Source organism: Cheilinus undulatus, linkage group 15, assembly GCF_018320785.1.
Source record: "Cheilinus undulatus linkage group 15, ASM1832078v1, whole genome shotgun sequence".
NCBI classification, from domain to species: domain Eukaryota; kingdom Metazoa; phylum Chordata; class Actinopteri; order Labriformes; family Labridae; genus Cheilinus; species Cheilinus undulatus.
In genome coordinates, this window is record NC_054879.1 from 17,476,291 (window position 1) to 17,491,278 (window position 14,988).

General features: G+C 38.2%; 1 protein-coding gene across 2 annotated transcripts; it reads left to right on the plus strand.

Moving 5' to 3' along the window:
• Positions 1–877: 877 nt before the first annotated feature.
• pnkd (PNKD metallo-beta-lactamase domain containing) lies at positions 878–10,527 on the plus strand. 2 transcript variants are annotated; one of them, XM_041807528.1, is made up of 9 exons: positions 878–1,021; positions 1,384–1,499; positions 2,870–2,982; positions 3,468–3,526; positions 4,114–4,206; positions 4,906–5,069; positions 6,933–7,019; positions 7,490–7,614; positions 9,279–10,527. In XM_041807528.1, the coding sequence occupies exons 1-9, from the start codon at positions 987–989 to the stop codon at positions 9,450–9,452; spliced, it is 966 nt and encodes a 321-aa protein (XP_041663462.1). In that variant the 5' UTR covers positions 878–986; the 3' UTR covers positions 9,453–10,527. The 2 variants fall into 2 exon arrangements, with proteins under 2 accessions (XP_041663462.1, XP_041663463.1); XM_041807529.1 differs by lacking the exons at positions 878–1,021; positions 1,384–1,499 and adding an exon at positions 2,278–2,390.
• Positions 10,528–14,988: the final 4,461 nt, after the last annotated feature.

The window sequence follows — 14,988 nt, forward strand, 5'->3', positions numbered from 1 at the left end:
TCTATTGCCACTATTAACCCCTTTTGACACCTAATTTTTTCTCATTTTAACCACATTTCACAATTTGATATGCCCAATTTTGGTAGTTTAACCAATTTCTGACCATATCTGCTTATTTTTTATCTCTCAATTAACCCTTTTTGCCAGTTTATATCAATTTTTCATCCCATTTCACCGAATTTTCACCCATTTTGCCAATTTAAAGCCATGTCAGCCACATTTTAACTCCCTCTTATCAGTATATATGCCCATTTTTGCCACTTTAACCAATTTCTGCAGTTTTTATCTAACGTTTGCCACTTCTAACCCATCTGCTAATTTTAAAATTCAACTTCACTACCTCTATCAACATTTTCTTGCCATTATTAACCCATTTTAAACCATTTTCATTCTTTTTTGACAAAAGGGATTTACATTTTTAAAAAGGTTATATACTACACACATGAATAAATAAAGATTTTTGTTTATTTGATAAGTGTGGTTAGTATTCAGACATAATATTAAATATGGATATCAAAGCTTAATGGACCGTGATTTTGCTGACCTCTATGGGCCCTCAGTTTGGCTGGGCGCCAGGAAGCTCTCCTAATTAACCCCCTTTATGGATGGGCTTGTCTGTACATGACTAATCTTAATTGTGAATGGCTGTGCAACCACCTTTAGATACAGTTGGTGTCCCTGGTCTCTGGCACCTTTATTTTGGGGGTCGCGGGCTGAAAAGGTTGAGAACTCCTGCTGTGGAGTATGAAAGTCCATCATCAGCGCAAAAATTCCACTACAGAAGGTGGCGGTAATGCACCGAAACGATGGCTGCCAACCGCTGTAAACGAGGGGAAGAAGAATAAGAAAAAAAAAACACAGAGGATGCTATGGCGTTTCCTGATTGGATTGTAACGCTTACATGTACCGCGTTAGGCTTATTTGTTGTATATGTGTTTCATAAAGTCAGAGGTCCGGCTTGTTTGAAGAAATGCATCCATGAAATAATGGCCCGTTCAGAGAAGCCCCTTTTCCGAATCGCGTGAGTATAGTATGACCTTAGTCTACATGATTAACATTTTGTTTACCTCCACGGGATAATATCGCCAGCTCTTGTCAACACAGAGCCCCCACGGGGTTTAAACATATATTCCATATTTAAATGTCCTAAGCAAACTCTGTAAGAATGCCCAATCTCCAACAGTTTTTCGTAGGCACCGTTTGCTGGACATTCAGATTACCTCAAAGCATAATTGCCGCTGAAATTAGACTTGTATGGTTGTACTGGGATCAGACGGACAGCTTCACTAAATAATTGAGAAGACTTAGTTGGCATTACTAGTCTCGAGATTGAATCAAACACGAGGCTTTTTGAATTCCCCAACCATGAAAACTGTTTTGCAGGTACACACTGTACACTAAAACCAGACTTGGCTACATGTACTACAAAAGGCAAATGAAGAAAGCCCGTGAACATTACCCTTCTGGACATTCCACGTCTCAACCCACGGACTTCAATGGTATGCTCCAGTTTACTAAATTCATGCCATCCTGCTGTTGTTGTCATATGGAGGCACTGAGAGTAATCCATGTAAAACTTAAAACCCAGCTTTGGGTTTGACAACACATGGATCCATATGTTTTACAGGATGTAGTAACAATGTTTTTTGGCAATACGTCTTGTACAGTTGGAAAGCCTGTTTATTTCCCTTTTAAATGGTGCCACATTTGTAAGGAACATGCATTTGTGGGATGAGCAGCAGAGCTGAGTATGTGGGTTGCATCCATGAAAAATCTGCCAAATCTTCTCTGTCAGTGCCAAACAGCTTATTCTGCTGTTACTACTGACTTGTGTTTTGAGCTCCTGGTACCCCCAAGTCCTTACAATCAGGTGCTAGTTTGGTGTTTGCAACAGATGATTAGTGACGAGTCCAGATTCTGCCTATGGTGGCTGGATAATAGGGTCAAAGTGTAGTGAAGACGTGGAGAACACTATGCTTATTGCTGCATCGATAGAGTAACATTTTCGGTTGAGGCAGTGTGATGGTGTGGGGCGGCTTCTCCCTTAATGGAAAAACAAGGCTTGTCATCATTGGAGGCAATCTCAATGCAGAGAGATATTGAGATGAGATTCTGCAACCAGTGGCAATTTCATATTTCCACAGTCTGGGACTGAACTCTATCCTCCAGGATGACAATGCTCGCCCCCACAGAGCGGGGTTTATCAGAGAATACCTCCAGAATTTAAGAGTGGAGAGGATGGAATGGCCTGCCAGCAGTCCTGACCTCAGCCCCATTGACCACTTGTGGGATCAGCTTGGGTGTGCTGTTTGTGCCAGAGTGACCAACACAACCACAGTTTGTGACCAGGCTGATGACCAGGATGAGGAGGAGGTGCTGGGTTCTTGTGAGTGAGTATGGTTCTTCCACACGCTACTGAGGGTCCTGTTTGTTAAATGAATAAGGAGTTAAATTTAGATTGCCAGTATGTCTTGTTTCTTTGGACTTCAATCATCCCATCCACCAAACAAGAGTCAATGGCTGATTAAGCTGTTTGGCATTTTTTTCATGGGTGCAGCCCACATACTCAGCTCTGCTGCTCATCCCACAAATGCATGTTCCTTACAAATGTGGCACCATTTCAAAAGGAAATAAACAGGCTTTCCAACGGTACACAATTTATTGCCAAGAAGCACTGTTACAACAAAGAAATAATGTACTAAACACAAATGTCCTTACTTTTTTGCCAGGTTTGTTATTTTGCCTGCAAATGTGCTTCCTTTTTCAATTAAGGCTATGGACACAGTATTACCTTCAATAGGCCTAATGTTTACTTTGACCATTTAAGATGATGAGGTCTGAACCTTTCTTTAACTCTCTCTGCCCACAGGTATCAAAATAATTCCCATCTCTGTGCTGTCTGACAACTACAGCTATCTCATAATTGACACAGCCTCCAGTGTTGCTGTTGTTGTAGACCCTGCAGATCCACAAACAGTTCAGGTAAATTCCTTTACCACAAGATTTGTGTATAATTTCTACACATATAGGGGTTCATATAAAAGTTACTAATCAGAACTGATAAGGGCCAGTCATGGGATTGGGAATGGTTGCCAGTTTCCAATCATCACCAGTCCTTGTGTACTCTCCTCTCTCTGACATTTTTCTTAAAAGCATGTCTGTAGGTTCTGTTTGTGCTCTCTGCCTATGTGTTTAGTGTGGTCACAGGAGGGTATAAAGTTTAGTTTCCCTTAGGATTACGAAATTAAATATATTTAATTAAAACTAGAAATGACTGAAGTATGGGATTGTCCTTGCAACATTCACAGTGGTAACCACTATATGCTCACAAGTATGAATTTTAATGCATACTGATTCAGCGTGTGTCATTATTTCTGTAATAAATGGTCATTTGAATAAACTACTGCTAAGGTGTTGTAAATTACAGTTAAAGGTTTTGACAGGATTACATTTTTCCATTTTTCCAGGCTGTTCTTGAGGAAGAGGGGGTGATGTTAGAAGCAATACTCTGCACACACAAGCATTGGTGAGTCTTTTAACTAATAGTTTCATATTTAGTTTGTTTTCAAGACAATGTAGAAAACTAGGGCTATCAAGATTAATGGCATTAATTGTGATTAACTACCCCCCCAAAGGCCTAAATTTGGTGAGAGTACAGACTTAGGCCTGAGCACAACACATGCAGCAGGTCAGGCAAATAGGTAAACAATGAACATTCCAGCTGTACAGATACATTTTCAGTTTCATTATTTTGATTAGAACATCAAAAACAAACATTTTTTCATTTATTAGTTTTAATTTGGAAAATGAAAAAGGGAGAATTCTTTTTTTTTTTCATTCAATGATTTTGATTTTTAATGGAATATCAAGCTGCCTGAAAGTATATGCTTTATTTGTGTTTTAGTTTTTAATCTTTAAATGATTATTGGGAAACTGCTTGTTTTTTGAATTTGATTTTCTCATTAAATCTTAAACACTTCTCTGGAAACCATCAGACACTGGGAAGAACATGGAGCAATAAGAAATCATAGTTATTGATGGTTATAACAAGGTAGTATTTGTTTACTGTTTCCATAATACTGGATGACCCTCTAATTTCTTTCCTATTTGCAGGGACCACAGTGGGGGAAATAAAGGCTTAAAAAAGCTTCACAGCTCCTGCAGAGTCTATGGAAATGCTGCTGATAACATTCCTGGCCTCACACAGTAAGTTACTTCTTTCATAGTCTGCTGGATTAGTCTGACTGTACCAAGTCCTGTCTTGTGTCTTCTGTCAGAGCTCCTGTTGGTCTAACAGGAAGTAATTACTGTACAATAAATTGCTTGTTTTGTTCTTGGGTATTGCCACCCAAGGTCAGCATCCAAAATCTAAATTTATTTTATTTTATCACAAGTTTATTTCATGTATATATGTTGCCCTTTTTATTTCACACACTTGTTAATTTAACCAGGAATGCACGATAGTGGATTATTATCGGTATCGGATAGGGCGATATTTCTAAACTCATTTTAGCTGATACAGATACCGATATATTCACACCTTTTATTGTAAAGGACACCAAGTGTCTTGCGAAAGGAGAGGCTGAGTCAAGAGGAGCTGAGAGAAGAATAGGAAGTAGACAGTCTGGTAATTGTTTTACCTTTGGAGCTTAATTCTAAATGTTCACAACACTAATTACAGAATAGCAGACCTTTTTAGTACTTTTTTTCACAAATTGGCTGCCAGATTACAAATGTGTTTCCTATAACTTCTTTCGGCTTCTGTGATTGAACATGAGTTTACCTATTTTCTCCCTAAAAATTTTTAAGTTTCCTTTGATTTGCTTTGTAACACACACACACACATTAAATCCCTATCCCTTCATCATACATTCTTGTTTTTTGGCCTATTCCCTGTTTTACCAGCCCCCTCTCTCACAAGGACTCAGTCACAGTTGGCTGTATGAACTTTATGGCCCTCTTCACACCTGGGCACACAGTTGGCCATATGATCTATCTACTGGATGGCCGGGTGGTGGGTGCACCCCCCTGTCTCTTCTCAGGTGATCTGGTATTCCTTTCAGGATGTGGTGAGTATAGACAGAATTACATCAATTGAAATACAGGTATATCTCAATAAATTATAATATCATCAATAATATCATATGTATTCATTACACACAGACTAACATATTCCAAGTGTTTATTTTGAGTTTGATGATTATGGCTTTCAGCTAATGAAGATCCAAAAATCAGTAGCTCAGAAAAATTAGAATATTGTGAAAGATTTAAATGTTGGAGACTCAGGGGCACCCTGGTAGTCAGGTGGTTAAGGCGTGCACCATGTACGCGGGCAGCCCGGGTTCGAATCTGGCCTGAGGCCCTTTGCTGCATGTCTCTCCCCCACTCCCTGTTTCCGTGTCTATCCACTGTCCTCTTCTATCAAATAAAGGTACAAAAAGGCCCAAAAAAATAATCTTAAAAAAAAATGAGGGAGACTCATGGTGTTCCACTCTAATCTACTAATCAACTTAAAACACCTGCAAAGGTTTCCTGAGTCTTTAAATGGTCTCAGTCTGGATCAGTAGCTACACAAACATGGGGAAGACTGCTGACTGGACAGATGTCCAGAAGACGATTATTTACACCCTGCACGTGGAAGGTAAAGCAGAAAAAGTCATTGCTAAAGAAGCTGGCTGTTCACAGAGTGCTGTATCCAAGCACATTAATGGAAAGTTGAAATGAAGGAAAAAAAGGCGCACAAGCAACAGGGATAACTGTAGCCTTCAGAGGACTGTGAAACAAAGCCCTTTCAAGAATTTGGGGGAGCTTCACAGGGACTGGACTGCAGCTGGAGTCAGTGCTTCAAGAGCCGCCACACAAAGACAAATCCAGGATATGGGCTACAACTGTTGCATTACTTGTGTCAAGCTACTCTTGAACTAGAGGTAATGCCAGAGACGTCTTACCTGGGCTAAGGACTAAAAGGATTGGACTGTTTCTCAGTGGTCCAAAGTGCTCTTTTTAGATGAAAGTACATTTTGCATTTCATTTGGAAATCAAGGTCCCAGAGTCTGAAGGATATGCATCACTTTATATCAATAACAGGGCTGTCAAAATAATGCGTTACACGAAAATAACGCAATAAAGAATTTAATTCAAAGTAATCCCTGATGTCATACGTCATTGTTTCAACAACTGCCCACTGTAACTTTGCAAACTTACTAAAAAACAAGCTAAATTTGTCATTATGTTATATATTCAAAAGATCAGCACCATTTAGAGCAATAGGAAAGCCTGCCTCTATCTCTCCTCCTCCTCAGCCTGTATCCTGAGCACACACACAGACACAAGTCCACTCACCCGCAATCATCCACATGCTTTAATGCACAAACCTCCCTGCTTAAAAGTCTACTCATGTGGCCACTTCAAAACCTTGTGAAAAGTTACCCATCCTCTCAAAAGCACATTGTTTCACTACATTTGTTTTGTGACATTAACAATAAACTGCATGTAATAAAGTGTGTTTTACAAGGAATAAAAACATACCCTTTGAGACTAACAAAACACCGAAGTGCATGCATGTGCTCCTGTTAACTTTTGGTAGTGAAAGACAAGGCTTCCTTCAGCATGGACAGTAACCAAAACAAAATGGTTTACAAGCAACTGATAAGGAGAAAATGTGTAAGACGACAGCGTATCAGATGTGTTTTCTTACTGAAAGTGTGAAAGTGGCAGGTTCTGAATGTTGGTTTTGACAGTTGATCTCCTTTCTTACTTGTACTGCATACTGGCAAGAAATCTTCTAGTGGTTTGCAGTGCTGGACCATACCGGCTTACTTTCACCCATGACGGTTCCTAAAGGTTTATATAGTTGCTTTAAAGCCACTGTAAATAGCCATTCTTTAACTGAAGATTACTTGTTTGTTAAAAATAACATTTCTTGTTCAAAGGGAGAATGTTTGAAGGAAATCCCTCAACAATGCTATCATCTCTGGACACAGTTGCATCTTTAAGTGATGATACTCTGGTGTGGCCTGGTAAGAAAAACCTTTTCAGTTGTCAGAGTTTCAGTGTCAACTGCATCACTGTTTTGTGAGGTTGATGTAGTATGCAAATGATTAAAGAGCAGCTTGCAGGTTGGAGACCCCTATGAATCAACTTGTAGAGAAATAATTCAAAAGAATATTTCCCAAATTTACACATTACTGTGTATTATTGTGTAAATTTATACATTATTGTGTAAATTTGTGCTCTTTTGTACAGTAAAACTTTTTGACTCAGTGATTGAGTAATTCAACAGCTGTTATCAGAAAAGGTTTACTATTAGTAATTTTTAAAAAATCCTGCAAATGTCTCTTTGTGTAAGCCTGATTCTGTACTTGGATGTACATACTCTGGAATTTTTTTCTAGTCTTTTTATTGGGAAGCTTGTAGATTTTGTTTTTAATGTTATGCTTTATAAGGTGGCATGTAGATTTTAGTTTGTGTCTCCCTTGTTGTTTTTCAGGTCATGAGTATGCGGAGGACAACCTGCTGTTTGCTGCTGAGGTTGAGCCACGCAACGTTGCCAGGGAAAATAAATATCAGTGGGTTCTGCAGCAGAGAAGCCAGAAATTGTGCACGGTGAGAATGGTACTTCTCCACTGTTATGACCTTCATGCACACCTCTGAAAAAAAGAACACATTCTTGAACAACTAGAAAAAGGACTGGAGTGGTAAATGTGTTGTATTAGTCATTTCTCACCTGTAATACCATCTGCAGCACAGCAAAGGTTCAGGAGTGGGTTAAGTGCCTAATGAAGGTTAATGTTTATCTGCTACATGTATTAGAAGTTTTTGTGTTTGCTTCACCTTGGTAAGGGAATATTTTCAGTTATTTAACCAATCTGGGAATACATTCCTTACCAAGAAATTTCTCTTCCATTGTATTATTAAAGGTATCTTATTACACCTATAAAAAATTAAATAAATCTTTTTTAGCTTGTGAGAGGTTTAGCTAGGGTTTTATAGGACACTGAATCCATTGAAGCCCTTTGTTTTGCACTATAAACATTCCCTCTTTCCTCTCTCATTTCAAAACCTTTTTTTTGTTGAAAATACACATTGCTGCCAGTTTCCATTAATAATATAAGAAATTATGTTAATATTATTGAGATAATTTTAGATTCCGACATTAATTTGTATATTTAGACTTGACTGTGAGCCCATGACCAATGACTAGCTAGAAAATAGAAAGCATATTACAGATCTTGAATGTGAAAAAGGTCTCATAAAATGCTAGAAATAACAGTTGTAGACATGTGAAAGGGCCCATACAGAAGGCCTACATTCAAGTCACAGAAATGTATCAATATCATTCTTAATTTTAATAATTCAGATAAAAGTTAAGTAATAGATGTTTTTTTTTTTTTTTTGAAGATTTATTTTTGGGCTTTTCATGCCTTTATTACAGAAAGGATGACAGTGGACAGAGTCAGAAATGGGAGGGAGAGTGGGGAGAGACATGCGGTAAGGGTTTCGATTCGAATCCAGGCCGCACGCGTACATGGGTAGCACCTTAGACCGCCAGGCTATCTGTGGGCACAAGTAATAGATGTGTAACCAGAGATGGAAAAGTGGGATTCAAGTAAAAGTACAGTTACTCTGGTTAAAACTTACTTAAGTAGAAGTAAAAGGACTGATTTCAAAATGTACTCATTAAAGTACAAGAGCCCAAAACACTACTTAATTACAGTAATTTGAGTAAATGTAATTTGTTACCCCTATGTTTAACCCCTGTGTCTTGACTTTGCTGGTGTTAGTTTCAGATTTCTCTTGGACTTGTATTCACTGATCTTAGTTTAACTTTCAGTTTGATTATTAGGGCGACTGTGGCTCAGTAGGTATAGTTGGCTGTCTCGCAGTCAGAGGGTTGTGGGTTTGATTCCCAGCTCCTGCAGTGATGTGTCAATGTATCCTTGGGTACGGCGTTTAACCCCAATTTGCTCCCACTGCTGCATCAGTGATGTGTAAATGTATATGAATGGGATTAGCTAATACTGATGGCCACTTTTCCATAGCAACCTTTGCCATCAGTGTTTAAACGTGGAGTGAATGGGTAGGTTGCTGATGAGAAGATTTGCAGCAGGATTGTACAATTGAAGTAAGCTGAAAAAATCAAGTTGAAAAGTTGCTTAAATGGGCAGGAATCACTTTTCACCAACATCTGTACTTTTCTATGAAAGAACTGCAAGTGGCAGCTATAGGAAGACATCAGTCTTTGGGACAACTGTTTTTGACATACACTTTCATTGCAGAGTCCCTCCACACTCCAAGAAGAGAAGCAGTACAATCCTTTTCTGCGCAGCCACTCTGCGGAGCTTCATCTGGCCTTGGGCATCCAGCAGTTCCAGGATGAAGACTGGACCCAGTTCAGGTCTCGGGTGTTAGAGGAACTGAGAAAACGCAAGGATCTCTATAACAACAGATAGCTGGGGAACAGAGGAATAAACCCACATGTGAAAGAGACGGTGATATGAAAGCAACGCAGTTGTAAAATGCTGTTAAAACACTACATTTGGTCAACACAACCAATTTTACAAATTTAAAGAGGCATAAATACATTTTTAATTTTTGTTAGAGATGACAAGGATCAAAGTTACAACTTGATAAGTACAAGATTCTATTAACTCAGCCAGTTACCTTAACGTTTTTTTTTATTTTGTTCATTTTGCCTGTATTGCCTCTGTAACTGATCACTTCCAAGATTTACAGTCACTGTGTATCAGCACGTAAGTAAAACAAAATGTTGACTGATGAGAGTGTAATTAGTCGAGGTGGTACGAGAATGTAATTAAGCACTACGGAACTAGGACTGGATGTTCACATAATCCGTGGAAGATCTGGCGCAACAAAAAGGTGACTGTTTTGGTGCTCTGCAGAAAAACAGTTCTGAAGGCATCTTGTCTCCTACAGATACTGGTACGTTACAGGAAACTCTAACATCCAAACCTATCCCACTTCTCCCCACAGCAAACTATTATTTTTAACTAATTGTACTCACTTGGAGATTGCATTAGAACATGTTTAATTTTATTCTAGGAATACACCTAACATTTCAGTTTATTGTCATGGGGGGCACAAGGGAGAACAAAAAGGAGCTTGACTCTTAATTTGTTCTCCCACTATAAGAAAACAAGAATAAACGCACACACACAAAAAAAAAAACAACAACACATGTAACATAACATTTTTCAGGGGGCCACTCTCCGATAGTTTCATACTTCCAGCAGATAGTCTAACCCAGTGATCATCAACTGTATGCCCACAGGCCAAATCAGGCCCCCCTGGCTCCCTATCTGGCCCCCAGAGAATTATTAAACTCAGAAAATATAAAAAGGGTTTTGCTTAACTTTTTTCTTGAAGTTTGAATAAAACCTTTCACCTAGCAACTTATCAAACAAGAAGCACACAAGTATATTTCTATAATTTGACATGGTAAACGCATTCTTATCATTCTTATCTTGATTAAAGCTGCTGTTTTTTTGTATCAAAATTTAACATTAAGCTCTTTGAGAGTGCAGTTTCCCTTTCTGTGAATCTATACAGAAGATCTGTTTCCTGCATGTGCTTATGGCCATTCACAACAGCATTAGCTAAATAAAAATATTAAAAAGAAATATTATATTAGCTGAAAAAAAAAAAAAACTCAGTTCCAGAAATATGTACAGAAAATATCTCAATCGCCCCCCTGTGGCTGGCTGCAGTATAGGTGATAGGGACTGCTCTCACCATTTAGGGCTTAAAGCTTCTTTAATTTTGGAATGAAAGGAACAATATTTTTACAAAAATATGTTAATGAGACCAAAATATTTCTTTTAGTTTAGTTTATTACAATGTCTGGCCTGCACATTGTCTGTCAAGAAAAAGCTGGCCCTTGTGCAAATGGAGTTGATAACCGCTGGTCTTAGCTTTCCCCTTTTCTTTTTGGACCCAGTCATTTACTCCAGCTCTGTGATACCTTAAATTGTTTCTTTGAAATTAATTTCTTCTACAATGTCAAGCCATTGTGCTTAGCTTGTGGGTCACTTCTACACTAGTTCCCCATAATGGCCTTTATGCAAGCAAGTGTTAATATTTTGAAGAGATCAATATCCTTGTTTTGTATTTTATCACTGGAAATTGGGATATAGATATGGGCTGTGTCCGAAGTCACTCCCTATTCACTATATAGCGCACTATATAGTGAATACGGCATTTTGTAGTGATGTCCGAATTCTGAGTGAGCAATGTCATTCACTAGTGCACTCATTCTTTCCTACAATGCATTTTGAAAAGTAGTGAACAACTGATGCTCACTAGCCCAGCAATATTTACCATCATGCATCGCAGTTGCTGCTCTCAAACATAAACGATGAACAAGTGGATCATAGGAAAACATTTAAAAACTTTATTTAATACTTTTTTGTTTGTTGGTTTTAACCAAATCTGTAAGAAAATGTTAAGGATTTAAAATGGAGTAACTCTCAGGCATTACAAGACATGAGACCATAATCTTTATGCAAAAATAAATGATAATACACACAAAAATTTAGACTATTTTGCCACTAAAGGCACAAGCTTTTTTTTATCTATTAGGATTTTTTATTTTTTTTGTGAAAATAGTTGTTGCTAAACATTTTGATTGTGAGACAACTATATAGTCCACTATATGCTGCTCACTATATAGTGGATAGGGAGTAGGGAATGAGTGAGTGGTTTCGGGCACAGCCATAGAGTCTATGGAAACTTGGAAATCTTGTAACAAAAAATCTACAGAAGAGTCTGATTGTATCCCAGAGTGTTTGTCGTTTTATACAGAACCAGAGTACATGAGTGACTGGCATTCACTTGTCCACAGGGTCTCCAACAATACTGGTGTGTACTAAATAATTTATTTTTTGTTTGAGGTGTAACAAAGAAATGCATTCATTTTTTCCACCTGAATTCCCTCCATCTTCTAGAGCTAATGGATGTCTGTTGTGTGTAGACTTACAGTAGACCACCAGTCACTTTCTGACACAGTAATATTCAATTATCATTCCCATGTAGCCTTTACATACAGCATATTACAACCATTTAGTTTTTGTAAACTTTTGTACTGTATTGAGACAGTCGTTGAAGGAGAGTTCTTGTAAGCACCAGTCAGATTTCTAAAGTCCTTATTACCTAGCTTCTTTGAGTATCAAAGGATTTAAATGTTTTTTTTTTCTCTATAGCTGTTATTCCTTTTTCACAACATTTGGAAAATGCATCATCGATCTGTCCAGGTTTTAGATCTGGTAGACTGTGAAGGACAAATAAGTTTACTGTCTTCTTTCAGTTTTTTTTTTTTTTTTTTAACTTCATACCATGTTTTGCATGAATCCTTTAAAATCCAACCTAATTTTCCTATAGCTTCTTTTCCTCCCAGACTGGTCTGCGGTTGAGATTTCTGACAGATTAATTCAGTTTGTTTCCATCTAGCTTGGTCTGGGAGGATGGGGTTGGTTGTCATACTCATTATATCCCGCCCCCAGAAGGCACTGTCTCCCAAAACTTGGTATGGAAATTTCCAGAATTGGGACCAAAGCTCACCTACATAGTCTTTTCTGGAGTAGGACAGTTGAACTTTAGGTGAGAGGAATTTTTGTGTTTTTCATGTCAAATTGAACATATTCAGCTCCACAGTATTTTCTTCTTGGCTTTTACTCAATGGGTTCATAATGAAAAACAGTTGTTACTCTTAAAAAGTGTGACTAGAAAGCTATAGTGTAGATTGTTATGTTGTTAGACGGTTGTTCACCTTGATGCTAGCAAGAAATTCCAGTTGAGGTTGGTCGTCACATACTCATTGGGATTGGTTGTCACAGATGTTCTGGGGAGGTATGGGAGAAGTGTTTGGTGTTCAACCAGTGGGCACAAAGGCTCTGCTTAGTTGGAGAGCAAGGAACCTACAATTGCCATCACTGTAACTAAGATAGTGAATGCATGTAGCCTAGAGGAGTAGGCTATTATTGTTAGGCCTATTTGTTTTGTTCTGTAGGCTGACCTAAAGATGTTCCTGTTCATGTTACTTGCTTATTTTGTGTTAAAATGTATTAAGTTATGTATTTGTCAACTTGTCAATGCAATTAAATTTTCAAATTTAACTCTGCCCTCTTGCCTTCTTTTTAAGATTTTTCCCATTAAAACAACATTGTAAAAAACAACCCCATAGTGTGTGACAACCATCACTGTGACAGGGTTGGTTGTCACATTGTGTCAGTTTGTCTTTGATAGTTAATTCTCTTTGTTTCTGATAAGTTGGAGGGGGATAGAGGGATACACATTTCAAGCCAACAACTTGAGCTTCAATTGACCAGTGATGCACACAAGTAATTTTTGCAAGTTCAAGTCAAGTCTCATGTCTCTTGTGGTTGTAATGAGTGTTCTATAATCGGCTTAGACAACTTTATCATTATATTTAAGGAATTCAAAGCATGTACTGTATTATCATCAGCAACAGGTAGGCTAACCATTGTTATTGTCTGTAGCTGGCAGGCTGCTGCGTGAGCATGTGTGCACTTACATATGACCCAGGGTTCAACATTAACTTTTTTCACACCAGCCTCTTTGGCTAATGCTAGCCACTCAGCGTTTTCACTAGCCACACCACTAGCTGAAACGCACTTCCTAATCAACATGGTCAGTATTAGCTCTCCTTTTATTTAAGGTTTTAGAGTCTATCACCCCCTCCCCTTCCCATTTTACTGATGCTTCTAACAAGACTTGAGAAGTTTTTAGTTTCCTTTAATAACAAAGTCAAGGACATCATGGATAATATGACACCCCCAGCCCAGATTTTAAACACAAGTAGGGAAATTTGTAATTATTTTAGTAGTTTTTAGCCGGTGTCCTCGTCTTTTTTAGCTGAAATTTTATCCCACATGAAAACAGCTACGTGCAGTCTTGATTTTATTCCCACCAAATTTCTCAAAGAGGTTTTTAGCATGGTTGGACCCAGTATTTTATCAATAATCAATAGTTCTTTGGTAGAAGGTGAGTCCTCTCTGTTTTTAAACATGCTGTGGTCCAACCTCTTTTAAAGAAACTGAACCCTGACCCCTCTGATTTTAATAATTTTAGACCAATTTCAAAGCTACCATTTTTATCCAAGGTTTTAGAGAAGGTGGTTTCTACTCAGCTTTTATCTTTTATGTCCCACAATGATCTCTTTGAGAAATTCCAGTCTGGTTTTAGAGCAGGTCACAGCACTGAGACGGCCCCCCTCAAGGTGACCAATGATTTGTTTTTAGCAGCAGGTAGAGGGGAGGTAGCCATTTTAATTCTTTTAGATCTCAGTGCAGCTTTTGATACCATTGATCACAGTATTTTAATAGAACGTCTTAGAAACTGAGTGGGCATCAGGGATACCGCACTTAGCTGGTTTTATTCTTATCTTTTAGAGCAAGCCTTTGTGGTCACTACAGGTAACCACTCCTCCTCTACCTCTACCCTTACCTGTGGTGTACCGCAAGGTTCGGTTTTAGGCCCGATTTTATTTTCTATCTATATGCTGCCCTGTGACAGGGCCTTCCCCATCAGAGCCCCTCGACTTTGGAACGACCTGCCTGAGGAGATAAGGCATGGAGGATCATTGACATCTTTTAAATCACTTCTTAAAACTCATTTTTATAGACTTGCTTTTACGTGATGTCTTCTTCTTCTTATCTAGTTTTTATCTTCTCACAGATTCGTACCTATTTTAGTTTAATTTCCTCTTCATCTCACCTTTACTCCCTGTCAACTTCATTTTATTTCCTTGCCCCTTAGCTGTTTTTAATCATTACTGTCTTCCTCACTTTATTGCTTTTATGTCTTTATTGCTTTCCTTTTATTTACCAGTTATAATATTTAGCAATTTTACTGCTTTTACAGTTTTAGAGCTTATTTTAGCTTGTTTTACTGTCTGTTTTTGCCCTCTTAATTACATTTTACTGCCTTTTCTCGTTTATCTCCTGTTTTGTT